The 27,403-nt window shown below is 40.1% G+C and overlaps 2 protein-coding genes across 5 annotated transcripts; one reads left to right on the top strand and one right to left on the bottom strand.

Annotated features, from left to right (window-relative positions):
• Nucleotides 1-45: 45 nt before the first annotated feature.
• On the bottom strand, nt 46-21,421 carry LOC116061102 (regulator of G-protein signaling 9). Of its 4 annotated transcripts, none has more exons than XM_035997407.1 (19): nt 21,386-21,421; nt 15,511-15,612; nt 13,286-13,382; nt 12,354-12,404; nt 12,132-12,238; nt 9,888-10,076; nt 9,736-9,812; nt 9,570-9,651; nt 8,187-8,249; nt 7,350-7,379; nt 7,126-7,187; nt 6,322-6,435; nt 6,123-6,238; nt 5,872-5,959; nt 5,323-5,461; nt 5,117-5,199; nt 4,572-4,689; nt 2,304-2,707; nt 1,799-1,961 (listed from the first exon to the last, which is right to left on the bottom strand). In XM_035997407.1, the coding sequence occupies exons 2-19, from the start codon at nt 15,577-15,579 to the stop codon at nt 1,799-1,801; spliced, it is 2,052 nt and encodes a 683-aa protein (XP_035853300.1). In that variant the 5' UTR covers nt 15,580-15,612; nt 21,386-21,421. The 4 variants fall into 4 exon arrangements, with proteins under 4 accessions (XP_035853299.1, XP_035853300.1, XP_031170865.1 ...); XM_031315005.2 differs by lacking the exon at nt 21,386-21,421 and having other exon boundaries at nt 9,888-9,946; nt 10,025-10,076; nt 15,511-15,672; XM_035997406.1 differs by lacking the exon at nt 21,386-21,421 and having other exon boundaries at nt 46-1,961; nt 15,511-15,674.
• LOC116061103 (guanine nucleotide-binding protein subunit alpha-13-like) lies at nt 16,388-27,044 on the top strand. Its single transcript, XM_031315007.2, has 5 exons — nt 16,388-16,864; nt 17,768-17,994; nt 21,928-21,978; nt 22,809-23,009; nt 24,657-27,044. Exons 1-5 carry the CDS (start codon nt 16,582-16,584, stop codon nt 25,026-25,028), a joined length of 1,134 nt encoding a protein of 377 aa, XP_031170867.1. The 5' UTR covers nt 16,388-16,581; the 3' UTR covers nt 25,029-27,044.
• The last annotated feature ends 359 nt before the right edge of the window (nt 27,045-27,403 follow it).

Genomic DNA, 27,403 nt, shown 5'->3' with positions numbered 1-27,403 from the left:
AAGTTAACATGTAAAGGCAACATCTAATTAAGAAGGTGAACATTGTTTGTTAAGACAGTCATTTATTGAGGCACTTGACACAAGCCATGGAATGTACAAATCAAACACAATAAATTCAAGGTATTTTTCACATTCTTGCATCTGTAAACATGGTAAAGATAATACATTCTGACCGTACTGTGTCTCCCCCCCACCCCCAACGGAGAGAGACGTAAGAAATATACCAAGACCTTGCTCAGAGTAGTGCACAGTATAATACGGCAGCTACAAAACACCAGTGGACCTAAATACAAAACTATCACCCGACCCCACGTTACAGTAACTCTCTGTCGGGAGCGGATCAGAAAAAAAGCAACATGCAGACAAGCTGTCTCTGTGCTCTTATTTTACCTAAAACTGCATCTCTTCAGTCATTTTCACGTAATGTGTGTAAGAGGTAAGTAAATTGCGGATGAGGCATCTACAGTAAGTCTATTGAGCAGCACAAGAACACTTCTCTACTTCAGAAAACTGATCATTATTCAATAACTATATCAATACGTAATCTATATTTTTTAGCAGGCATGTGCACAGGCAGAGTCCAAATATGTCTGTCTGCTTTGGCTCATCACTCTCTAGGATGTAAACATGCATTTTTTGGATACTAACTTTTATTTAAGCTCCTTGGCAATCACAAAAATAATGCATTTCTTTTCATTTGTAGTTTTTGTTATCTTGAGGCCCTGAATGTCTGTGTACATGCCTGCTTTGTAGACACTTCTGAGGCCAAAAAACACAAAATATTTCAGGTGTGTGAAGGTGGATAAGGCTGCTGTCGGGCTACTGTTTGTTAATAAATACAGAATGAGGTTTGAATGTGAAAGCTACAGCTCAGTTTCCCAAAGGGCTTGGATGTTTGTGCACCCTGTTGTCCTCTAGTTGAGCTGCCATCCAACCTAAACAGCTGGCTCAGCTGGTGCTCACCTCAATAAAGGCTCGTGTCAATAAATTCAGTTCAGTGTATTCCTTTCAAAAGTTAAAGGAATACAGTGAACTGCCTGTTGGCTTTTAAGATGCAGGTTCGTTCCAAACACCAAATGTGCCAAAATATGGTTGAATATAACTTCTGTTGCTGTGCCAAAGACACCAAGATCATGTCCTCTGTATTTAAATTACATACAAATTACTAACAGCGGGTTTAGAATTATAATCCTGGCTGTAAAGAAGGCTTTGAAACAGCCAATCAGCTGGAACACAATTTAAAGAAAATATAATCGAACAGTTAAATGAATAAACAATATTCATCGGTTTATTCATTGGTCTTGAATATTCAATATTCAAAAAATCTTTACAGCCTTTTTTGGTGGCTTGCCAAACATTTCTTTGAGGAGAAGAGTTGCACTTGAGGAATTGGGAGAGTATTAAAAAATACTGAGCGTGGACAGTGGAAAAGAGGATTATACTGCAGCAGACATAAAAGTGGGCCCTTTCAGACCTACAGGCAGTGTGTTTGATGCTCTAAACATACAGCAGGTTTCCTTTAAGGAGTTAAAACATGGACACAGTAAGTACTCAGTCTAAACAGCCATCTCTACAGTGTCCCAGATTGACCGTTGTGTCATGTTGTTTGGTATTTATGTTGTGGCCTAGTGGTGAGAATGCGGCCACATTTACACAGGGATTTTCCGCCTTTTATGCTCTACGTGAGATCTTTTATCTCTGTCAGAACATGGGAAAAATCTGCCTGCTCAGACAGACACATGCGACACAGATTTAAAAACCCCACCTTTTTTTTTTCTACCTGCGTAAATGCAGCCGATTAGCCCGTCCCGTTCTGTGGAGTGAGGCTCTCCCAGGGACAGATGATCTCTTTGGCTCCTACTCCTCCCCGAGAGGCAGCCCTGTTCTCCTCGTCCTCGTCCTCAGACTCTATGGGGTAGATACGGCACTCTGGAGGAATATCCACTTTAATCTGGAAAAAACTGTGGAGGGTTGCAGAGAGGACTTGGTCAGGCACGTGTGTGATATCCATAGTCATATAACATAATAACAGTGAATTTGAATTGTAAAAAATGAGAATGACTTTCAGCTTTAATTTGAGGGTGTTTGCATTCATATTAGAAAAACTATTTAGAATTTGTAGTCCTTTGTATACTTACTCCCCCATTTTAAGCGGACAGAGTGTAATTGGATGAGTTAACATATAACCTTAAACTAAATCATCACATTTAAAGAGTAGAGTAACTGGATTAAAGAGTATCTGACTGCAGTAAGTGAGAGGACTGTTTTTGTGTGCAGTTTGTTGTATTGTGTCTCACACTCACTTGCCAATCCGTCTTGGCGGAGCCTGGCTAGGTTGATCCGGGCTGATTGGCTGAATGCGGCTACTTGTCCCGGCAGCTGAGTGGCATTTGGGCGATAAGCTGGCGAACATGGTTGCGGGGGTGCAGCCACGCTTCAGCAGACGGTGCAGGGACAAAGCCATGCGAGACTTGGACACATTTCCACCTGCCGCAGCCTGAGCCGCAGGGTTCCCCTCGCCTTCCCCTTCACCGGCCTCCACACGCCGCTCAGAGGCCGACGTGCTGTCCAAGGCCACGCTGATGGGGGATGGACAAGCTGGGGAGTGGGCCAGGAAGGGGAGAGAGGGCGAGGCATTGGCAGACGGGAAGTCAGTGATGCCAGAGTAGACGGCGAGGTGGGGGACGGGAGTGGTGAAGCGGCACAGCTGTGAGGTCAAAGGGCAACAGACACAAGTCAGGAAGAAAAAAATGCATTTTTGAAAACCTTTCAGCAGACACTTCATTGAAAATGTTATACTTACTTAAACAGCATGATGTTCAGAACATGTCCACACCAAATAGACATTATAAGCATAGAGTATTATAAGCAATACCTAATTTGATATTAGAATCAAACTTATTAATACATACTAGGCTCCAACTAACTATTTTTGGGCTACATGACAATCAAACTACATGAAAACAGTAAATGAATGACAACTCAAGACAAACACATAAACATGAGGTGGTTTGTGGGTGTTTTATTAGCTCATGAAACACAAAGAAAACACAGTACAATAAAAAAACAGTGTATGCGTGAAGATGTACAGTACAATGTGTGTATTACAAGAAAAGCAAGACAGACAACAGTTACAGCTTGTATGGACAGAAATGTAACAGATAGTAACAGATGTCTCAATATGGCCGTTTGTCTAATGCCTGTTGTCAGTTCTCAACGTGACTTGTGTTATAGACATGTGAGAAGTTTAGGATGTGTTTAAAGGCTCAGTTCACACAAATCACAAACCTTACTTCTCATAATAGTTTTATGAGACATTTGCCAGGTAAATACATTTAATATGTGGTGGAAAAACACCCAAAAGTCTTACATGTGCAGGGCTTGTTACCATTAGAGGTAGGTGGGGTGATGTTGGGTGAGCTTTAAAATAGCCTCATATTAGTTTACTATTTGTACTTCCACTAGAGTTCCACTTTTTTGTTTTTTTCTAGACGATTTATGTGATTTATGATAAAAAAAATTTGATTCAACCTATGTGTCGTATTTAATATATGCCTGTATAATATTGAGCTGTATGTTTCTAGTTCCTTTTCACAGAAGCATGCTCTGTCTCCTGTGTGGGAGTATCAGGCGGCGTCATTCAGCTCTGCTGTGTCTATATTTTGCTCGTTCTGCTTTGTGGTGGTGATTTGACAATGCTGACCAAGATCTCTGTCTCTCTCTCGCTCTCTCTCTCTCTGCTCAAACCATTACACACTTAATATTGCTGTGAGCTTTTAATACAGTGTGCAGATCTTTTGTCTGATTCTTGTCTCAGTAGTACACGTTCCCATTCCCAATCACTTTACGTATTGTAAACGTACTTGTACTTGTTGAAAGAAATTTACTTTTTAGATGATGATGTAGATCTAATTTTATGGCATTTTGTGGCTGAAACAACCACCAACTAAGAGGTTTCTTTCCACTGAACGTCACATTGGAAATAGATATTTGTGATTCTTTGACATTAGTATGGATAAATGTACTGTATGTCTATGAGTATTTGAATATCATTAAACTTGCAGGCTGTAAACCCAAAACAACGAGCTGAAAGATGCTATAAAGCTCCCTAGAGTTAACCTGCAGTGAGGTTATAATTTTCTGCAGGTTCATCACTAAGAGCATTTGATCCATTGTCATTATAAAAAACATTTAAGTAAAAGTAAAATGGCATTAAAATGTAAACATTAGCATTAAGAAATAAACTGCAGCGTCTATTTAAAATGATTCCACTAAATCATTTCTTAAAATCACTGAACAACGTGACCGGGTTAGCTCAGTGGGTAGAGCAGGTGCACACATACTGAGAGGCTTATGCCTCAACGCAGCGGTCCAGGGTTTGAATCCGACCTGTGACAATTTCCTGCATGCCTCCCCCTTCTCTCTCACCTAGCTGTCCTATACATTAAAGGTGGAAAAGCCCAAAAAAATTATCTTTAAAAAAAAAAAAATTATTTCTTAGGTGGAGGACAGGGAGGAGGACAGGGAGGAGGGGGCGCCTCCTTGCGCTGCTTGCTGAGTTTGCTCATGACCTGTGTGATGTCGACAGTGGCGGCCATCTTGGCCCTCTGCTCCTGCTCCATCTGCCGCAGGATGATGGGGCTGAGACTGGGCCGTCTCTTCTTTGCATTTTGCTCCAACTGGGCATCCCTGGAAGACGACAAATAGGAGAAAGGAAGGATATAGAAACAGGAGAGGGATGGAAATAAGAAAAAGAAATAGACCAGCAAAGGGAAGAGGAGGGAGGAAAAAGCAGCGTTAAAATCAAGTTTTGGAAAGTGATGGATGTGGTGGTTTTAGGGAGCTACAGGGACATTAGTATCAGCCAGACAGATGAGACACATAAACTTGGTTTCCCAGACCAATGTCACTCCTAAGTCATCCTTTGCAATGAATAGTCAATGTTTTTTTCCTCCTCATTTGGCATTCTTTATCAGGCTGGTTGAGATAATCAAATCAAAAGACAGACTTTTTCAAGTTTATTTCCCAATTAAAGGGAATAGATTAAAGCTCAATGTCATCTAACAGAGTGTCATTAATCAAATGCAAAATGTATCCATTAAAAGCTGTCACTCACGTGAAATGGTGCTCCTCAGGACAGATGGCCTTCTTCACTGTTTCCTTAAACACTGGAGATTTCTGGTACCGGCCATACGAGTCCTGCAAAATACACACAGACTCATCATGAATCAGTACTTGTTTTGATTGTGAGTACAAGCTTGCGGGAACTATAACATCATACTTATCTTGTGTTTAAAACCGACTACTGCTGTGTTTACTGACCTTCTTCATGAGCATGTAGATGTGAGTTTGGGCTGCGTCCAGGACGTATCTGTGTGGGTGTTTCAGGCCCTTCACCGTGATTTCCATCGTCTTTCCGTCGATGTTGATCCACCGCGGTGCACCACGTGCCAGGAATGTCCTGGGATCAGGAAAGTGGAAGAAACAGATGTTATTACTAGCATCACGCACTAATTTGAGGGACTTGTAATTTACTTGTTTATGATCTTTTCATGCCACTCCAACATATTTCAGAGGGAAATGTACTTTTTATTCCACTACAAATATCTGACAGCTATAGTTCATGCTACTAGTTCATCGTCAATGAAATGTTTAAAAAAAATTGTGAAGAAACTTCCAAGATGTCTTGTTTTGTCTGAACAACAGTCCAAAACACAAATATATGATGATAAACTGCAACCAGAGAATGTTTGGCTTGAACTAATCGACTAATTGACATAGATGTTAGTGATCGATCTATCACTAACATCTATCAACATTTATCAGAAAAGGATTAATATATTCTACGCAGATAATAAATGAAGACATTACTTGTAGATATGCTCTGCTTTCTCACTCATCGTTGCAGCTTCGCCCCACTTCAGATCTTCACAACTCTCCCAGAATGCCAAGTTCTCACCTATAACGGTTCAGAATAGAATCGAAAATAATAGAAAACTATTCTTAGCCCTTTCTAATGGCAAAACATATTAATGCTGTGTGAGCAGAAACAGAGCAGCATGTTTGCAACAGTAACACTTCTGTAATCAGAGCTGTGATCTAATTATAAATAACCATCGTACCACTGAATTCTTTCTTTAGGAAGAGTCTGAAATCATTTCGTCCTCGAGGGTCTGAGAGCAGCTCCGCGAAGCTAAACGTCCACCTCTCCACGCGCATTTTAGTTGGCATTTCCACACTGTTACACACGCACATAAAACGAACAAGTTATTTGAAATTATACTCAGAATATAGATTATGTATCGTCGTCAGCTGACTCACTAGGGCATGTTTAAGGTCCAGTACGTGACATCATCAGTGAGCCAGGGGTTGCTGGGAAGACACTTGGAGAGGAAAGGGTCATGGCTGTTATAGGTGGCACAGTACTTCACCAATCTGCAAAAACAGCAAAAAAGAATTTACTGTCTGAAGGAAAGAACTTTAAGATCACAGACGAGGATGCAGCCAAAGAGAATGGAGCCGTTCTTCATAATAAAAGAATAAATCTGTAAAAGAATAAGAAAATACATGTGGAAATATAAAAATAAATAACAGAATATAAAAGAATAATTACAAGCATTTTCTGTATATATATATATATATATATATATATATATATATATATATATATATATATATATTTTAAAATATTTATTTATGTGTGTTTTGCATAGAAATTACAAATTATTATATAATGTCAATTTATTTTGATCCCTTTATTTTTCCTCATTGTTTTCCCTATTGCCTTTGCTTTTCACATCATTTCAGTCATTTACTTATTTATTCTTGTATTTATTCCTCTTTATATTTCCACATTCATTATATTATTCTTTTACAGATTTATTCTTTTTTATGGCACTCGTATGACTCCATAATAAAGACTTTGACATACTTTTAAAAAGTAACATCAGTATTCTCCAGTGTAAAAGGGAATTAATCCCTTACAGGAGTGGCCATTTATTTTGCTCACACCACTAAATGTTAAACAAAGTGGTAAGTTATGCACAAGAGTCACCACAAGAGTCACCACTGACTGTGGTTTTGTCACAGATAAAAGAAGACGGAGAATATCATGGACAATCTTACGCGCCAATTGACACCGATGACTTCACTCTGGGCCTCATGATGGACTGCTGAGTAAAGATCATCTACAGGGAGGCGGAAGAGAGATGACAGCTATAAAGAATCTCAGGAAAACAGATCTGTCTCTAGGGATCACTGATGGATAACATAACTATTGGTTTAGATCAAACAGGATGACAATAAAAATCATGGAAAAGTCAGTGAAAGTCGACTAAATTCTCACTCACGATTCTCGCATAGAAGTCGGGTGTTTTGGCCTGGGGCAGAAAATATATGAAATGTTACATTACAGATTACATGTCATATCACAAAAAAATCTATCTACATAGACAAAGAGGGATGTTGTGCTGTACGTGTTTGTGTATTTGTATCTTTCTGAGGACCATTGTGAGGTTTAGACATTTGAGAGAGGATATTTTGGATAATTCATACTTCTTCAAAGGGCTGATTGAGGGTTAAGAGTTATGGTTAAAAGAGTACTTCACCCGATTTAGCATTGCACTCCTATAACATTGTTGGATTCATAACAATGTTATTTCATGCATTCTTCTTCCTTGTCAAAACCTGATGCCTACTTTACCCACAATGCAACTCGACCACCAACAGTTCGGTCAAAGATTTTGCTACTGCCTTTTATTAAATCAAATAATTATTAATGTATTACAGTGCATTTTAACTGTTTAGCTTTTTAGATGTTTTGTGTAAAGCACTTTGAATTGCCTTGTTGCTGAAATGTGCTATATAAATACATTTGCCTTGCTTGTGTGTGTGTGTGTGTGTGTGTGTGTGTGTGTGTGTGTGTGTGTGTGTGTGTGTGTGTTCGTAACCAGTTTAAAAGTCTGAATACAAAAAGAGTCATGGAAAATGCCTGCAGAAGAGAAGAAAAGAAAGAGAGGATAAATTAACTTTAGTAAAGGGTAAGTTAAATGATTGAAGCAGCAGACAGATAAGGGAAAGGAAAGACAAGCAAAATTTACTGCACCTAGCATTAAAGCCTCTTATTTAATATAAGCTGATTGGCAGGAATTATTTTCATACAGGTCACACAGAGACTCACCTGTTACCTCGTCTGCGTTGGGATCTATTAGTCGATCCAGTCCATAGTCCATGGCGCTCACTGTCCCTGGCTACACACACACACACACACACACACAACCACAACAACAACAACAAATGATTTCACATTGTGTGTTTACAAAATGACTCATTAATTAAAGCAGATGGCTCTTTTATAATGGTAATCACAGGCTGCTAATGTGTCACACTTTTTGTGAATTCACTGTTCGACATTACAAATACAACTTAAAGTAATGTGTTCGTTTCCAGCAGAGGACTTAAAAATGTATTGCCACATTTAACAACAAACAACTACAAATAGACTCAGGAACAGCTTCTTTCCGCAAGTCATCACCACACTGAACACACACAGTCACTAGCACCCCCCCCCCCCCCCACACACACACACACACACACACGCGCACACACACACACACACACACACATACACATTCACACCTTCACATACGGACCACGTACAATAACTCATGTACAATAATAGTACTTTTAGTGTTTATATTTCTTCTATTTATGATTGTATTGTTTTACTATTAAATTCTTGTCTTTTTAGATTTAGATTTATGTTTACTGGGTGAACTGCTGCTAAGAATTTCGTTGTTCATTTTTGTGCAATGACAATAAATCTGCTGATTATGATTATGAAAAGGATGAGTCTGTGGGACAATAAGTGCAAACAACAAACTACTCAAGACAGATTCATAAAATGTTCACACAAAAGTAGAAACAACAAGTACTCAGACTGAGCTAAAGGCCCCAGGTTTCTTGTGTGTCAATTAGTTTGAGATAGTTTGATGAAATACTAATTTATTCAGGAATATGCAACATATTAACACAATTTGCCCTGAAATAATTAACGTCTGGGCCTCAAGATTATGTAATAAAGCAGACATTAAGGTTTCACCATATCAGTTGATATTTGCTTTAATGGGAAATTGAATTACCACAAACTCAATAACACTTAGTCAACCTGAGCCTTCAGGGACCCTGAGGGATTGGGTTAGCCTCCTAGCCTGGTCAGAGATCCAAACAGGGTGAAACTCAGACTCACGATGCCGCAAGCTCAAGTTGCAAACCGCTGCAACCCATTTCTCCTACGCAGTGTGAAATATTAATCAGCGGTGCACTTTTCCTCTGACTGGACATGTAATGGTAATGAGGCATCATGGGTAGAGATAATGAGATACCCTGGGAAGTATAGAGGTGGAGTGCAATTTATTTTTCAGACATCTGTCTGCTGGCAATCCACTTACAAGCATGAAGCTGTATCGTGTGTGAGCAGTGCATGTCTGATAACTATCTGTGTGTTGGTGTGTGTGTGTGTGTGTGTGTGTGTGTGTGTGTGTGTGTGTGTGTGTGTGTGGTGTTCTCACCGGAGGTCTATGAACCACCCAGTAGGCTCTCTCCTGACAGTCAAATACCACACGGTCCGGTTTCTTCCTCTCCTTCGCAGCTCTAAAAGTCACACACAAACACAGAGCATCGTAACACCTTCTCGTCCTTTAAACTGAGTGATGTCCGAGTATCTCACACACCTACCTGTACTGTTCTTTAGCTTGCATCACTATGAAATCCCATTTATGATTCATCCACTTGTGAAGACGGTTATAGTGCTCCTGAGGACATAAAATAACACCTCAGCAAATGCCAGCAGACAAAAATGAATCACTCTCATTTAGTAGCGTTCTCACCTGCTCATGCAGCTCCAGGATTCCCTTCTTGCGTATGTTTCTTTTCGCCAGGTAGATTGCTTTAATAGTGTAAGGGAAAGTGTAAGTGTTGGTAACAGGATGTGAGATAAAATGTGAACGACTTCCGTCACACTCACCATAATCTGTATCCTCCACAGGCCACTGCTGTGTGGGCCAGAAGTACGGTGTCTAAAGAGGACAAAAGTCAGAAGTTTTATTGTGATTTATTTTTACACACCAGAACCAAAGTAAGATTAATGTATCATTGCTCAGGAAACTAAAAGCTGACCAATTTGACATTTTACATAACAAAAGGAATAGTGACACTCTTCTCTTTGCTTATGGTGAACTATTTTACAGGCAGTTTTGCAAACATATTTAAAGCTGGAATGCCCTAAGTTCCTCAGTGAAGCTTCACTTATCCTTCTTTTTTTTGGTCAAATATCAAGAAAAATTGATCACCAGTTCCAGCTTCTCATAGATTAAATATCTATAATATAAGGCTTTTTTATAAGGGTTTTTGGAGTTTTATAGACATAACTATCAAACTATTAGTTCAACAAAGTGATCAAAAGATGCATCCATAATGATCTCCTTAGAAGTTAATGTGTGCTTAAGCCAAGAAAGGCAGCAATGAAAAATGCAATGAGTCTCATTATCACGGTACTATGGTCCCTACCCAGCCAGCTTCCTGATATAATTATAGAGCATATTTAAAGCCAACAAATGTTGACTGATGCATGTTTTTATCAGAATTTAGCTTTGATTGACTCGGGTGAAAATGCACATTGCATCGAAACTTCAGCCTTTGCACCTAATAAAAACTGTCCATGGATTAATGTTTAAATGTACTAAAAAAAATCATAATGGTACATAATATATCCATCCATCCATCCATCTTCTTCCGCTTATCCGGTAACGGGTCGCGGGGGTAGCAGCTCCAGCAGGGGTACATAATATAGCCTATTAATAATTTTACTAAGAGTTTCAAACATATTTTAACAGTCAGTGAGTTTAAAAAAACATCTTGTATTGTATTGTGGGATGGGATGTGGCTGTGTTTAAGGCTGTGTTTAATTTAAACGGTTACCTGTGGAGTTTTCTTTAAAACAAACAAAAGCACATTTTTTTTATATTTAGTGTTTCTCAACAAAATGTGTATTCTTGCAGATTAACAAATGTGTGGAATTCATTTCCACCACCAACACCACCAACTGTTGTTTTAACTGTTGTGCATCCCCTTTCAAATGCACGATACAAACAAAAACTGTGACCCATTTGGAAAAACATTGCTCCATTGCGCTATTCAACGTATTCTCTCATATGAAATCTTACGAAAAGTTTCCTTCCTATGAATGTTCATCAACACGAGTGATCAGTGTGCCTGTGTAAGCCCCAGCAGTGAAGAACCGCGTGGTTTGGGTTAAAAGAAGTAGTTTTCTTATGTAAAGTAGATAAACGTACTATATTGCTCTTTATACTACGTCAACTGACTTCCTCCTTAGAGGCAGCCCTGCGCGTCCTGTCTCACGATTATATGGGTTATATACAAATTAGTCTAATAAAATATAATAATCTAAAATAAATATAATATAAAATATATAATAAAATATAAATTAATATATAAAATAAAAAATAAAATAAATAATCTAAAATATTTCATTTTAAACACTGGTGGATTTATGAGGACTATGGTTAACTGCTCCTCAGATCTCTGCAGGGTAAATCCAGACAGCTAGCTAGACTATCGGTCCAATCTGAGTTTTCTGTTGCACGACTAAAACAACTTTTGAACGTGGTTCCACCAAAACAAGTTCCTTCCCGAGGCTATTTTGCAGCGGCACCGTGGCTCCATCCGACACTTAGCGCCGCCCAAGACGATTGTGATTGGTTTAAAGAAATGCCAATAAACCAGAGCACGTTTCTCTCCCATCCCGGAATGCTGTGTGGACTAGCCAGACCTTCCTCCGCAGCGCTGTGGAGGAAGGTCTGGCAATGCGAGACTATATACAAATTAAATAGTGCATTATTTTTAATAGGTATAAGTAGGAACAGTGAATTAGAACAGTCTTCGCTATTAGTGGTTACAAACTCTACAGGGCAACTTTAAATCAACAAAAAATGGAAAATTCCTGCATCTTATCCAAAGTGCTACAAGGTGAAAATGACATCAGTCAAACTAGATATACAATTTTGGAAGATAGTTTCCTTGGGGTCTGCGATTTTGACATGTGGTGTGTTCACCTGGAAGCGATAGAGGGACGCATCTGGTTTGATCACCAAGCGTTTGTGGTCTTGTAGAGGGTAGATGTATCCTAGCGCCACCAGCATTGAGCCAAAACTCCTCGCCTCTGAAGACAACAGGCGCAGAGACGAGCAGAAATGTAATCAAAAGAGGCACTTTCAGCTGGCTCACTCTGTATGTCATGTAAATATATAAATGGCATCAGCTGACACATCTCTCACCTTGTGTGTCTACTTGGAATCTGTCTGCTAACCACGAAATTATGTCTTCCCCTGAGGAGGAAAGACGGAAATGAGAAGTCATAGGTGACAATACCGTGATCAGTGACATTGAACATTACGAAATAGGTTTTCGTGTGTCGATAGGTAATTGGGCTTCTAAATGCCAGTGATCACAGGCCTGTGAGCCTCTGCAGCTAATGTGGAGGAGGAAGCACAGCAAGAAACAAGGAGAGGAGAGAAAGGAAAGACAAGAGGGGGAAAGGAAAAGAGGGGAGAGAAGAGGAGAGAAAAGAAAGGGAGAGTCTAGGAGAAAAGGAAGGCAGAGGAAAAGAAAAGAAAGGAGGGAGGAGTAAGGAAAAGAGAGGAAAGAAAAAAGAAAAGGGGAGATAAGGTGAGGTGAGGAGAGACAGAAAAGAGAAGGAGAGGGAAGGAGGAAAGGAGATGAGGGAAAACGAGAGGAAAGGAGAGGAGAAAAAGGAGATAAAAAGTAGAGGTGAAAAGAAAGGGAGATAAAAAGGAGAAAAGCAAAGGAGAGGAAAAAATTAAAGAGAAATGGTAAGGGGAGGAATAAAAAGGAGAGGAGAAGCTGTTTGCATGTTTGCTTGGTTTCTTCATTCAGCTGTTTTACACTGCCTGGATTCAAAGTTCACTAGGTTTCCTCTCTTCTCCTCCACTGTCTCTCTGCTGTTCCCTTGTTTCTGTCTCTGCTACTTGCTCTTTTCCTCTTGCCCGCTCAATCATCCTCCTCCTCCTTCACCTCCTACTTTTTCCCTCTCCCTGACTCCCTGAGACCGCAGGGGTTGTCATGGAGATCTGTAGCTCTTGAGTTTGAGCCCGGAGCTCCAGTATCCTCCAGTGAGATTATGCAGGCACACTCACTCAGCAATATGAATAACAATGTGTGTGTGTGTGTGTGTGTGTGTGTTTTTTACCAGTAATAGCATGTGGTATTGTTGTAATAACCAGTCTCTGGGGCTGTGACTTAACTCCTGTTTTGAGGTCCTGCATCTCCAGCAGCACCTTCTCTGCCTGCAAAGGAATATGATTATGAAGGGGTGAGGAGGAGTTTACCACGACAATTGATTGTGAGTAGGTGTGTGGTGGTGGGGAGGGGCAGAGGTCACCATGCCAACAGGTTGCTTTGACAACAGGTTGTGGAGGCAGCCTCCATGATGAGGCTGATAATAATTATCATTATCCCCATGATGCACAACATCCCTGTTTACCTCTTTTCTGTTTAATACAAGATTTGGAAAATGGCATCTAATTGCCTTTCATAGATTTGAAACCTCTGAGGCAAATTGTCCACATGGGATAATAAGGATCGCTATCAACACTTGTAATTAATACTTCTTATAAGGAAAATGCTGCATGATTAAAGACTCTCTCAACACAATTATACCAAAAACTTCAACTTAACTCTGAACCTCAATGCTGCATTTAAACAAGGAGAGAGGTGAGATGAGAGGTCTGTTTCATGCCCTGGTCTCATGGCTTTTGTTTGGCTTGTGTGGGAGGTTTTGCGGTGAGTCACTGCTCCTAAACAGTTTTTTTTATTTATCATATCATCAGATCCCACAGCTCAGGTGTGAACTGGAAAGCAAGAAAACATGCAGTACATTCTTTCAGCTTGTGTGTGTGTGTGTGTGTGTGTGTGTGTGTGTGTGTGTGTAGGCTTGTTTAACTATATTCATGGGGTCCAACAACCGGGAGTCCAGTATACTTGTGGGGTTCCGACAGCTTTGTGGGGCCAAAATGCTGGACCCCACAAGTTTAAAGGACTGTTTGAGGTTTAAGACTTGGTTGTAGGATTAGGGATAGAATTAGGTTATGGTTAGGGTGAGGGTAAGGGTTAAGGTTAGGCATTTAGTTGTGATGGTTAAGGTTAGGGTAAGGGGCTAGGGAATGCATTATGTCAATGACTGGTCCCCACAAAGATAGTGCCACAAACCTGTGTGTGTGTGTGTGTGTGTGTGTGTGTGTGTGTGTGTGTGCATGTGTGTGTGTGTGTGTGTGTGTGTGTGTGTGCGTGTGTGTGTGTGTGTGTGTGTGTGTGTGTGTGTGTGTGTGTGTGTGTGTGTGTGTGTTTATGAGACGGCTGACTCCCGGGCCTGTTTGAAGTGGCTTTGTGCTTTGAAGTCATCCTGGAGAGGCTATAAGCCCCGGGCTGAGTCGGACCAAAGTGGGCTTTCATGGACCAAAACACAAAGTTCTCCTGGAAATGAGTTAGCATTATATCTATGGTTAGCATTTCCCTGGTGAGCAGGACATTGTGAGTGCTTTATCTAGGATCAATAGACTCTGAGAATATTTTGCTAATGACAGGGCTTTTGAATTATTTCCTGTCCATTTTTTCTTATGCCAAAGTTATTTTACTATGATACATATTCCAGCTCCTGAAGTGGATAGAACTTGAAATGTGAGATGATAAATTGAGCCCTGCTCTGTACACAGGACCGGGCTTTTGCCGTCCAGTACACAGTGCCTGGATTTACTGCTCTCCAGCAGCTGGTTGGTTGGTGTATATGGAGGCACTGATACTGATCCAGGCTTAGTGCTTATTAAACTGAATGACCTTATCACTGTGATAGGATGCAAAAAAACAGTTTAGTAACATTTAGTGTGACAAACAGATTCAGTTCCCACTGAAACCAAGATGACATTTGTTTGCTGTTCCGACGTCTTGTCATTCTGTTACATGTATTTCTAAATTCTTGGTACTTATGAAGTTTTTTTTTTCACTAATTCTGACCAATCGGGTAACTACAATTCAGATTTGCACGCATTTTTGAAATATGGCATATAGCCTACGTGTGATCTGTTTTGTTGTATTTCCTCAAAGCATTCTGTAGTCCAAATGGTACCTGTAAGCGTTGTTACTTTAAAAAAAAATGTCTAACCTAAATAAATCTCTACACTTAAGCTTAAGGAAACCAGGATTCCCCTGAGGACCTGTGGAAAATACAGATAGGCTAGTTTTTTTCTGAGCTAACGCAGTTTATATGAACAAATATCAACAGCCACGGTTTATGAGGATACAGCAGACAACTCAAGCCCAAGCATTGCGTTGGAGAATTACCAATCTATCATATCTATAGGTATAGTCCAGCCTAAGCAGGGCTGTGGTCATCATCTCTGATGTAAAAGGATAGCCTACCTTCTTGAGACAAGCGATCCTTGGTCGATACCTCTGTCCGTGATCCCGGAGAGGGTTTCTAATGGTCATGGTGTCTAATGATCAATCTCCCACACACACACACACACACACACATGTAATGCCACTGTCGCCTGTGAGCCCTGTGTTGTGTGGGGATGCTGAAAGGAAAGTGCAATGATAGACACTGATGCTGCCTTCAAGAGTTCACCATAAACTCCTGTTTGAAAGGTTGGATATTGTAAATATACTGTCATTTTTCGCATTAAAGTGGACTTTAAGATTAAATTAGCTTTGAGACACTTAGAAACAACTATGCAAATGCAATATCATTATACAATATAGTACAATATCATCAATAACGATACAATATCAATCAATGACATACAAGTATAAAGGATATTCCAATTTAATAATAAAAAAATCATACTTTATTCAACAAATATTGACAACTGTTTTGTGGTCGAGTCTTTTCTGTCTGCATTTTACATTTTATTGACCGTTTGAAGTACGTTCAAATATAAATTGTCATATTTTCAACAGCCTTTAAAGGCAGCATACCTAAGAGAGAAGGGGGATCAACCAATCAGAGCGCGGCTTTTTCTATAAAATACGCAATTACCAAAGTGAACCAGCAGAGGGCGAAATAGTACCGTGCCGTTATCAGTCAAGTCTAGCGTTAAATTAACTAGTAAATGTTGTATTATCTTGTCAGTAAAACACAGTACATAGCGTTTGAATTGAGTTGCACATGCACATTAATGTGTGTTTTAATCATAAACTGTGTGTTAGCGTCGTAAAAACCGTTAAGACTGATAAATGCTTGAATTCAAATATCAACTGACATATTTCTACATCGACCTCATGTAAATATAGTTGTTTGTCAAGGCATACGTGGGATACAATGTTACGTTTGTTTGAGTCAGCAAGACATAAACGGCAAAGCAAAAAGTGATTTAAGATTGATGGTAAACAGTCAGCAGCACTACTTCCTGAGTTTAGGGAAGGGGCTTGGTCCCGTGCCTGAGCTCCGCGAACGCGCATCAAATTAGCATCGATGAAGTTTGTGCGAACATGGCGGATTTCCTGCCGACCAGGTCCGTGTTAAAAGTTTGTCTACCCGTCTGCCTGCTGAACAGCGGCGAGGTGGAACAGGTCCGAAAGTCAAAGGAGATCGACAGATGTCTCTCCCGGGAGAAAACATACGTGAAACGGCTGGTGAAGATCCTGCTGCTCGGCGCTGGCGAGAGCGGCAAGTCGACTTTCCTCAAACAAATGCGGATCATCCACGGCCAGGACTTCGACCAGCAAGCCCGAGAGGACTTCAGAGCCACAATTTACAGCAATGTTATCAAAGGTAACCTCGCTGCTAACGTCAGGTACATTAGGAGACGAGATAAGCCTTGTTTTTGCGACAGAGGGGCGCTTAAAATGGTTTGCAAAGTTTCAACATCTGTTTAGAGGACACATAAACAGTCTACATCTGCTGTCGGCACACCCATATGAAACGTGTTTGTACTGAAATCTCCCTTTTTAAGAGTTATAGCCGTGTAGCCATAACATATTTAACGTTTTAAATTTGTAGCATAGTCATACACACGCCAGTAGTTTCAAATGGCCATCGGCAAGTTTAGTTGCTCAACAGCTAACGTTAACATAGGGATGTAGCTAGCTAATGGAGGGTAAACCCACCACCACCAGTGTGCTGTAAGGTGTTCCTGTTTGTCCAGCCTTTGTATGTAACGTTACAGGGAGTACTCTAAATAACATAGACAACTTATAAGACTTTATAATTTAGTGTAAAAAAAAAAAATGCGGTTAATTGAATTAATACCTGTATCAAAAATTATGAAAATGTAATATAAAATATTAAGACCTTCACAAATGTATTTATTTGTACCATTTGCAAGATCAGCTGTTGCTGTAACTGTTTATGAAGTGAATTATTATTATTATTATTATTATTATTATTATTATTATTATTATTATTATTACAGAAGCAGTTTCAAATGAATGTAAATCATTGGAAAATCTGCACAAATATTTGTGATACAGTTTTATGTTAATCTTGTGGTTGTGGTACCTTTTTAACATTTTACTCTTGTCAAATATAAATATAGGACACCTGTCATTTTTGGTTGGCATGCAGTTCACCTGCTCTTCTAGTCTGTCTTCCACAATAGGTTTCCATTACATGTGGTCTATTAGATTTTACTACCAGTGGGCCTCTCTGATTGTGAAATCTTCCCTTCCTTTCCAGGTGTACGTGTGTTGGTTGATGCCCGGGAGAAGCTGCACATTCCGTGGGGTGACCCAGAAAACCAGAAGCATGGGGACAGCCTGATGGCGTTCAACACCCGGTCGGCTATGATGGCCAACGGGCAGCTGGAGACACCCGTCTTCTTGCAGTACCTGTCCGCCATCAAAGCTCTGTGGGACGACTCGGGCATACAGAACGCCTATGATCGCCGCAGGGAGTTTCAGCTGGTAGGTGGCTGTTCACACTCACATTGACGTAGCCTTACTGAAAGACAGTGGTGGCCCAGTTCCTCTCTTTCACCAAATCCAGTAATAGTTTTCTGGCCTTTTTAAAAAAAGTCCAGAATGAGAAAGATGAAAGTCTGTGAGGCGGTGGTGGAAATGGAAAGTGAAACTGGTTTTCTTTTTAATTCAGCCTCCCTTTCCTCTCTCCCTGTAATTCTTGCTCTGGTTCTCTCTCTCTCTCTCTCTCTGTCTGTTGAGCAGTCAGACATGTGATTGACTCAGCTTCCTGTTTACACCTCTCCCCGCTCCTTAAGGCTTGCTGTCAGCATGCACACACTTGACGTTTTACCCCAGAATATCAGCCTGTGGTCGCCGGTATGTTCACGTGTACTTACCGGGACCTTCCTGTGCACATATTTTGCCTGGTAATACTTTCACAATCTGCTGTGGTTTTAAACCAAATTTGTTTAATTTGATGTGATTAACTTTCTACATTATCCAGCATTTCAGACGGAAATAGGGGACACATTTCTCCAAGTTGCTGTCACTAATGAGACACAACCAGAACATTTTCATTTTCCTGTCAGTTGCATAAGGCCGAACTGTTCTCAATGGCGTTTTGTTAACAGTCTCACACACACTCAGCTTGTTGGTGTGAGCTTGTTGTGCAGACCGAAAGGGGAATAAGAGTGATCAGAGCTGGAATGTTGATCTGTAGTTAAACAGCTTTATGCTTACAAACAGAGCTCTGGCTCTCCCACTCAGCGTTATTTGTTCACAAACATTAAGAGAGTCACATCTCCAGCTACACAAGTACAAGGACACACACATATACATTCTGTGTGCATGTAGGGCTACAACTAACCACTATTTTATCATATTTTGGTATATTAATGTCAGAAAAAGGCCCATACAATAGTATGACATCTTCAAATTGCTTGTTTTGTCGGACCAACAATACAAAACCAAATATAATCAAATTACTATAATAGAAAATTAAAAAATTAAAAAAACAGCAAATCTGTTATACAGTTATTTTTGCTTTAAAAACAAAACAAAAAAAAAACAATCATTAATCAAAATCGTTGCTGAAAACCTTTTTTTTTTTTTTTTTTTTTTTTTAGCAATTGTTGGTCAATATACATGTACTGTTTCTTCAAAGTCTGTCATCTGGGATGTTACTATCATTTATGTTAGTGCAGAAAACTACTTTTTAGATTATTCACTTAGTCAATTTACAGATAGAGATAATAAATTAACAACTTGGTCATTTATGAAGCACAAATAACCAACATTTGCTGCCTTTCTGTTTTTTTATGATCCTATATTTGATCTTTCAGTTTAGGAGAAAAAAATTGTTGTAAAAGTTGAAAAAATGTCTGACATATTTTGATTGTTAAAGTCTTATTCCTTGTTTACAGTCAATGTATGCATAACACAGACACAGGACTACACATACATACTGTACATACATACATACTGTACATACATACATACATAGATTAATTAGTAAGTCAATCATCAGACAAGTAGTCAACGACGTTTCACTTCCGGGATTGTTCAGGTGTCGCCAGAAATTCTGCCGGATGTCACTCTTTTCGGCCGGATGTCCGTCACCTTCCGCTTCCTTTGTGTTGGAATTCTAAACTCTGGTGGATTTCTGAGGACTATGGTTAACTGCTCCTCAGATCTCTGCAGGGTAAATCCAGACAGCTAGCTAGACTATCTGTCCAATCTGAGTTTTCTGTTGCACAACTAAAACAACTTTTGAACCTACACATGTTCCACCAAAACTGGTTCCTTCCCGAGGCTATTTTGTAGCGGCGCCGTCATTGTGTCCGAGCTAAGCGCCGCCTAAGACAATTGTGATTGGGTTTTCTCCCATCCCGGAATGCCGCGTGGACTCGCCAGACCCTCCTCCTCCGCAGCGCTGTGGAGGAAGGTCTGACAATGCGAGACTATCGGATGCTAAACAAAATGCCAAACATTTCATGGTTCCACCTTCTCAAAAGTGAGGATTTGCTGCTCAACTAAATATTCTGTTTTTTTTTTTTGACAAAACAAGTAATTTGAAGATTGTGATAGACATTTCCATCTATTTTTGACATACCAAACAATTAAACCATTAACTGAAGAAATAATGACCAGATAAATTGATTTAAAAAAAAAAAATAATAATTGCTGCAGCCCTTTGTAGTGTATACAACCCTGGTGTATGTATATATATATATATATATATATATATATATATATATATATATATATATATATATATATATATATATATATAAAAAACCAGAGGGCATCATCTCTCCTAAACACAAGCTCTACCATTCAGACAATAACACATAAAACCCAGAAGCAGCAGCTGAAGAGTTGTTCTGTTGGGAGCGGTTTAAATATCCCCTGCTCTTGTTTCCGAGGACTAATTTGTTTTTCAGTTAGCAGATACAACCCATTGTGTTTTGGCATATTTGCATTTAAGTATTTGCATCACAAATCAGACGTGCCCCTAGACGTGCTTGTTAATTATCATTAAAAACACATGTTTAGACTGTAATCTCCTCTGGGTCCTCTAGTTTTGCATAGTACAAAGTTCCCACAGTCTTTAAAATCAGCCATACACATTTACTCACTTACTTATTTTTTGCAATGTAGTAACATGTAGTTATGATAAGATGGTAAAACACAGTAGACCTGCCTAAATATTAAGTGTCACAATTCAATTGGCACACACTGTTATGTTTCAGTTTTGCTTTCACAGCACACTCGTAAAAACTGCAGGCGTTGTCATGCTGTATAATGAACAGAAAGAGCTGAGAGTGACTGCTCTTCTTGTTTCTCTTCTCCTTTTTTATAATCGGACAGATTTTTGAGGATTTCAAAACCCCCAGTCCTGTTTCAGATTTGAGCTCTCGTATACCGGCGAAGCCAGAAATGTGTACAGAATTCAAATTAGCTTCACCGAAAGGTAGCTCTTCTTTCTTTTGGCTTAAGTGTACCACCACGCCAATCTATTCCTCCCTTGTGTAATCTTAGCCTTGCACACAGTTTTCACGTGCGCGCACACACACGCGCGCACACACACACACAGGTTTTACAGGTCAGGTTAGTTTTTTTAAAAGATCAAAAGGTGAGTATAGAAGCTTACAGTGAGGAAAATGCATGGTGCATGCCGCTAACACTCAGAAATACTACTACTAATAAAATGTAGGTTTTATAGCAAGGTGTCTGTGTGCTGTGTCATTAATGCAAAACACATGCAAGCAATCCTCTGTAAAGGCGTGGTGTGGTATTGTAGAGAAACTGCGGGTCACAGGAAGGACGGTAAGGAAAATCTGCTTTGCTTTTTGCAGTCAGTTTTTGGTTAATGTGGAGGACAGGACTCTCACACACACACACACACACACACACACAGACACACACACACATAAAGGAATGCATCTCAGTCTTGGCAGCCTCATGTCCGGACTTGCACTAATTGCGTATGAACAGCGTTAGAACGGTCTAGAAAAAAACACCCCTACACACACACACACACACATGCAGAGCTAGCCACACTTATACATCAAAGACACACTTACAAACGAGTCTAGTGCAATACCAAATACTTTGCATCCTGCTTCAGCTACTCAGAGCAGACTCAGCTCTCAGGAGACAGTTTTGGTAAGGAAAACAGATTACCTGTGTCTGTGTATTACTCGTGTGTGTGTGTGTGTGTGTGTGTTTGTGCGTGCGCTTGTGTGTGTTTGTGCGCTCGTGTGTGTGTGTGTTCGTGGCAGCTAAAGTGAGATTTTGTCCTGCTTCTACAACAGCAACACATGTATTCTGTTGAATGCAATATTAGCGGTCAGTAGCCTGTGCTGTTTATGATTAAAATGACTGAATCTAATAAATTGTGTAGAATTAACAAATTCCTCCTCTGTCCTGTCGCAGGGTGAGTCAGTGAAGTATTTCTTGGATAATCTGGATAAGCTTGGCGAGCTGGTAAGTTGTTTCCGCCTGCACCGATTGTTATAATCAGACGTGTACATGTTATAGTTAATATTGCAATGCATGGCGGGGTGCCTGGGTAGCTCACCTGGTTGAGCGTGCGCCCCATGTACAAAGGCTCAGTCCTTAACTGCAGCCACCGCGGGTTCTACCTGTGGCCTTTTTCTGCATGTCATTCCCCCTCTCTCTCCCCTTTTATCTGCCCAAAAGATCATCTTTAAAAAATAAAATGAAACAAATATTTGAAAAATGTCTGGACAATTTTAAGGTTAGATGATGAGCAATTAAGATGGCTGTTTGAAAACCTGTACATAGTAACTCAACAGATGCTCCACCAGGGTATCTGCAGGTCTTGAAAAGTCAAAAAAAAAAAGTCAAATTTAAATTACAAAAGTTTTAAATATTTCTTCTTGCCATGTCAGTTTAAAAGATTGTGTATGTGATTGCAGGCTGTAGGGAGATGTTATACACCTATAATCAAAGAGTGGCATTGTTGCAACACTGGATTGGGCGCCCAGGAGATTATTTCTTATTTTATTTAGTGGAGTTTCAGTCAGCACCATCAGACCTACATCAATCACTGTCACCACTGCTTGCAGATCTCCTTATCATAGGCCTACTAATTCAATGCAAAACAAGCTTTCTCTACTGTACTTTCAGCTGTAATATGTTTTTCTTGGGTTGTTGTTTTTTCTCTTTGCATAAAAGCAACATTTTTGTCTTCATATTGTGATTGTAGAAAAATTTGTATTTTTTCTCAAATTCATCTTCTGTAAATGTAGCTATTCATATATATTCATTGCGTTTTTCCGTGTCTCGTCTAGGATTATCTTCCCAGTCAACAGGATATCCTGCTGGCTCGTAAACCCACCAAGGGCATCCACGAGTATGACTTTGAAATCAAGAGTGTTCCCTTCAAGATGGTGGACGTGGGAGGGCAGCGGTCAGAGCGGAGGCGCTGGTTCGAGTGTTTCGACTCGGTCACCTCCATCCTCTTCCTCGTCTCCTCCTCTGAATACGACCAGGTGAAAACGTGCCGCTATGCCGAACACTGGCCATGGCGTCTCATTTCTTCTCGCACGCATGCAAGCACACACACTTGAGATAGCCTGATAAGTGGGTCATTAATCCGTTTGTTCTAACAGATAATGTTTGGTGACTTTTTGATAAGTCGTCGTCATCGCTGTGTCTATAGACACACTCTTATTCTGTTGTGCTTCATTCCACACCGTGTGTAGATTGCCTCAAATAAAACTGTCTCTTATTTTGTGCTCATGTAAAAGTTGTTCTCTGTCTTACCATTAAAGCGTAACTCTCGCCAAAATGCAACCTAGGGTCTTTTTGTGAATGTACCCGAGTCAAACTTTCGTTTAAAAGCATATTTAGGACGGAATCGCCACTTTTAAGATTTACCGTATTTTCGTTTTTCGGTCAAATGGCCTTTTGAATGGGAGAGCTAGGGGCACTTTTATGATCACATCAAAATAGCTATTTTTAAAACACTAAGAAGGCTCAACACAACATGAAACTTTGCTCGAAGTATCACCAGGGGCTCTACACCTTAACGGAAGCATTGAGAACATTGTTTGTATACACAGAGTTTACTAAAAAGAAAGGTTTTGAGCAACTCACTGTAGCTGTTGTTGTTTACGCTATCAGCCATTTTCCCAGTGAAAAATAGGCGATCTCCGAATGCAAATGAACGGACTCCATAGGAGGAAATGTCATTCTTATATAAGGCTCCTTTTTCAACTACAAGGTCAATATTGTGTTTCACTAACGACAAAACAACAAATTATCCGTGCATTTATATGGAACTAAGCTTTAGGAGCTTTTCATCTTTACTCTCCTCCCTCGACTATTTTTGACTGGCTCGATAGACGGCGACCGGAAAACCAACAGCTACAGTGAGTTGTTAAAACCTTTCTTTTTAGTAAACTCTGTGTACACAAACAATGTTCTCAATGCTTCCGTTAAGGTGTAGAGCCCCTGGTGATACTTCGAGCAAAGTTTCATGTTGTGTCGAGTCTTCTTAGTGTTTTAAAAATAGCTATTTTGATGTGATCATAAAAGTGCCCCTAGCACTCCCATTCAAAAGGCCATTTGACCGAAAAACGAAAATACGGTAAATCTTAAAAGTGGCGATTCCGTCCTAATTATGCTTTTAAACGAAAGTTTGACTTGGGTACATTCACAAAAAGACCCTAGTTTGCAGTTTGGCGAGAGTTACGCTTTAACAAGGCCATAAGTCTAATTTAGTATATTATATATTGTCTTTACAGTAGGAGAGAAAGGTTACCCAAATGTATAGTTTAATGTGCACCTTAGTTTTAGCATCATGGTTCAGTCTGGCAAAACGCAAGAAATGCACACACACTAACATTTGTCATTTATTCATCCATTCGTCCACGTACATTTTTAACATAAACACGTAACATAAACTAACTTTTTTGACAGTATTCCTTCAATTTGGTTATTACATAACTATGCCCAAGATATGTACTGAGCAGGAAAATATTAACAATTGGAAAATAAACTGCCTAGGGTGCCATTAATTTCTGCCTGCAACTATGTTTATTTTCATCACTAGTTTAAATTCCATCTGGTACAATAGCAACAGTACTAGTACTCGCAGTAGTAATTGTACTTAATCTCTGGGTTGCCTCTGCCAGGTGCTGATGGAGGACAGGCAGACCAACCGGCTGCGCGAGTCGCTCGACATCTTCGAGACCATCGTCAACAACCGCGTCTTCGTCAACGTTTCCATCATCCTCTTCCTCAACAAGACGGACCTGCTGGAGGAGAAAGTGAAGAGCGTTCCGCTCAAGGACTACTTTGCTGAGTACACTGGGCAGGAGCACAACCTGTCAGACGTCCAGGCGTTTATGGTGGAGTGCTTCCGGGACAAGAGACGCGACGCCACCCAGAAGCAACTGTACCACCACTTCACCACGGCCATCAACACGGAGAACATCAGGCTGGTGTTCCGGGACGTCAAGGACACCATCCTCCATGACAACCTCAAGCAGCTCATGCTCCAATGACCCCTGTCAACTTGTGAAAAAAAAAGAGGACCTGAACAGGGACAAAACCCCCCCCCCCCCCCCCGCTCCTGACGAGGACTTGACGAGACCTTGAAGAATCAGATAGACGTCAGCATTCTTCTTCAGCCGTTTTTACTGTATATTAGTTTTTACACTCTTCTTTGAAGAGTTGGCCTATTGTTGGTTCAGAGTTTGGTAAGGGAACGAGTCAGTAGGGCAGTCTGTGGTTATAAAGAAAGACGAGCAGGCGGTTTTAAAGTTGGATAACATTTGAACTTTGCTGCTTTGTCTAGAGACTCACTCCTCTGGTCAGAGCGCCACCTTACAGCACAAGATTTGCTGCGGCTTTTCGACTCACAAGTTGCCGGTGCTGGCGCAAACCAGCAAAACCTATTACAAACCGGGCACATGGTCTCTAAACCAGATGCATAACTTGCCAAGCAACACATACAGGAATTAGTTTGTTTAAACAACATGTAAGAGTTTAGGTGGTCCGAGATCAGCTTTGCGCCCACGTTGATTTGCCAGTCTGTGTACACAAGCATTGAATTCATCTAATCCAAGACCACTCCATTAGTTCTGTTGCACCCCTCTAGTGCTGCTTTGTGAACATAGTTTCTAAGCCCCTGTAGTTTGTAGAAGGGTTTGCCAACTTGCGGATGATCTGGTGACTGCACGATTGTCCTCATTTTTTCTCATATTGCAGCACCGTTTCCTCCCTCTTCCAGACCCAGTCACAGAGCCATTTTTTGCCGGGACAAGGACTAGCTCATTGATTGCGAAAGCTCTCAGAACGGTTCAAATATTTGATCTGGAAAATGGCTCCAGCACTGGTACCTTGTCTGTGGAAAAATGCTAGAAAAGGGCACAACCGCGAGACTGAACCTACAATACCTTTTCCCTATATTGTCTTATGTAGACCTAATCACTGTTTAAATCCTGCATTTGTGCCTGTGCCTCCTATAGAATTAAAGCCAATCCTAGCTGCCTTCGACAGATAATTAAGATGCAAGTTGTCCCTTGCTTTTGGTTGTAGGACAAAATTACCTTAAATGGCACATTAGGCAGGTGTGTCAGCAAGTGAACATGCAGTCCACTGTTTTCTCAGGGTTGAATCAAAACCAGCGTACATGCTGATGTCATTGTTGGTGAACTAACTGAATAATTTAATCTTTATCTGGGTGGCAGAGCGGCAAGACTCAGCCAGGCCTCAGTACAGTTAGCTGGGTGGTGTGGTGTTTGGTACTGTATCCTCCTGGCTTTGACCCTTGAAAGTTGACCCAGAGACCCCCCCCCCTCTCTCTCTCTCTTTGTTTTGTATCTCTGATTAGATGACTTGTAAAGGGACAGACCTCCCCTGTTTGCCTGAATGATGAATGTCTGTTAATAGATGTACAGAGATTTGATTTTACTGTAACCACCATTGTAATAGTAAGCTGTAACTTACCGAGTTGTGATTCCAGGCGTCTCTGAAAAAACCTTTGTAGGTTTGTTTGTGTTTTACACGCCATCTTGTCCTGTTTAGTAGTTCACTTTTTTTTTCTTTTTTTTTCTGAATTTGTTGGGGGGAAATTAGGGGGAAAAAATGCTACTGTATTTTGTAGGGGGCCAATCTTTGTTAGAGGACAACTTCCAGGCACTGTTCAAATCTGTGCTTCTCTGCCAAATCACCCCATGCTTTCTTGGGACCGTTCACATCGACAGTTTGTAGTTTTTCTCCCAAAATAAACCTCCTGTGAGCTTCAGTTTGCTTCCAGTTCTGGCTTTGTATATACTGTAATCTGTTGCCATGTAAATAATATTCAGGATTATCTCTGTGTATGTAAATGGTTGTAGAAATGGAGTATTTTTTTCCATTCTGAATGTGTTTCAAATCACTGCTTTTCCAATGAAGATGACCTTTTTTTGATTTTAGATGCATTTTTGTGTATTTCTTTCCATCACCTTAAAATTAATTCCTGTGCCAAGTTCCATGCCACTCTAACCCTATCAATAAAATACACGTTTCTAATGAAAGTAGGCTCTTTTTTTTCTGAATATTACATATCATTAAGTATTTAGCCTCTTCATGATTAACATTGGCCCAGAAGAGACACGTGGATATGCTCAGAGATATGTTACAAAATGAACAACCACATTTAGTATTCCTACATTAAAAGTACCGCTAAACTAAACATTCTCTGGACAGTTTTTTTTAAAATACAAGTTGACAGTCAAATATACAGGGTCAAATATGATTTAAATTAATAAGGTGGATTTTTAAATGTTTTGAACCATATCCTTAATAAAATCTTATTTCTTCTAATAAATACAAATATGTATTTATTTCATTGTACACCTTCATCACTTGTTTTCATCTCGGAGAGAACGAATTA

This window comes from Sander lucioperca, chromosome 22 (assembly GCF_008315115.2).
Source record: "Sander lucioperca isolate FBNREF2018 chromosome 22, SLUC_FBN_1.2, whole genome shotgun sequence".
In the NCBI taxonomy this organism is placed as follows: Eukaryota; Metazoa; Chordata; class Actinopteri; order Perciformes; family Percidae; genus Sander; species Sander lucioperca.
Note: the sequence above shows the minus strand (reverse complement) of the source record. Positions and strands in the feature narration are given on the sequence as shown.

Excerpts from the sequence above, each read along its gene's own strand:
- LOC116061102 (XM_035997407.1), bottom strand. The coding sequence starts at position 15,579 with ATGACCATTAGAAACCCTCTCCGGGATCACGGACAGAGGTATCGACCA. Across the intron at positions 6,239-6,321 it reads TGGACCTTAAACATGCCCTA|TGTGGAAATGCCAACTAAAA; the intron begins GTGAGTCAGCTG and ends CGTGTGTAACAG. Across the intron at positions 5,960-6,122 it reads CCTAAAGAAAGAATTCAGTG|GTGAGAACTTGGCATTCTGG; the intron begins GTACGATGGTTA and ends GAACCGTTATAG.
- LOC116061103 (XM_031315007.2), top strand. The coding sequence starts at position 16,582 with ATGGCGGATTTCCTGCCGACCAGGTCCGTGTTAAAAGTTTGTCTACCC. Across the intron at positions 16,865-17,767 it reads TTACAGCAATGTTATCAAAG|GTGTACGTGTGTTGGTTGAT; the intron begins GTAACCTCGCTG and ends CTTCCTTTCCAG. Across the intron at positions 23,010-24,656 it reads CCTCCTCTGAATACGACCAG|GTGCTGATGGAGGACAGGCA; the intron begins GTGAAAACGTGC and ends TGCCTCTGCCAG.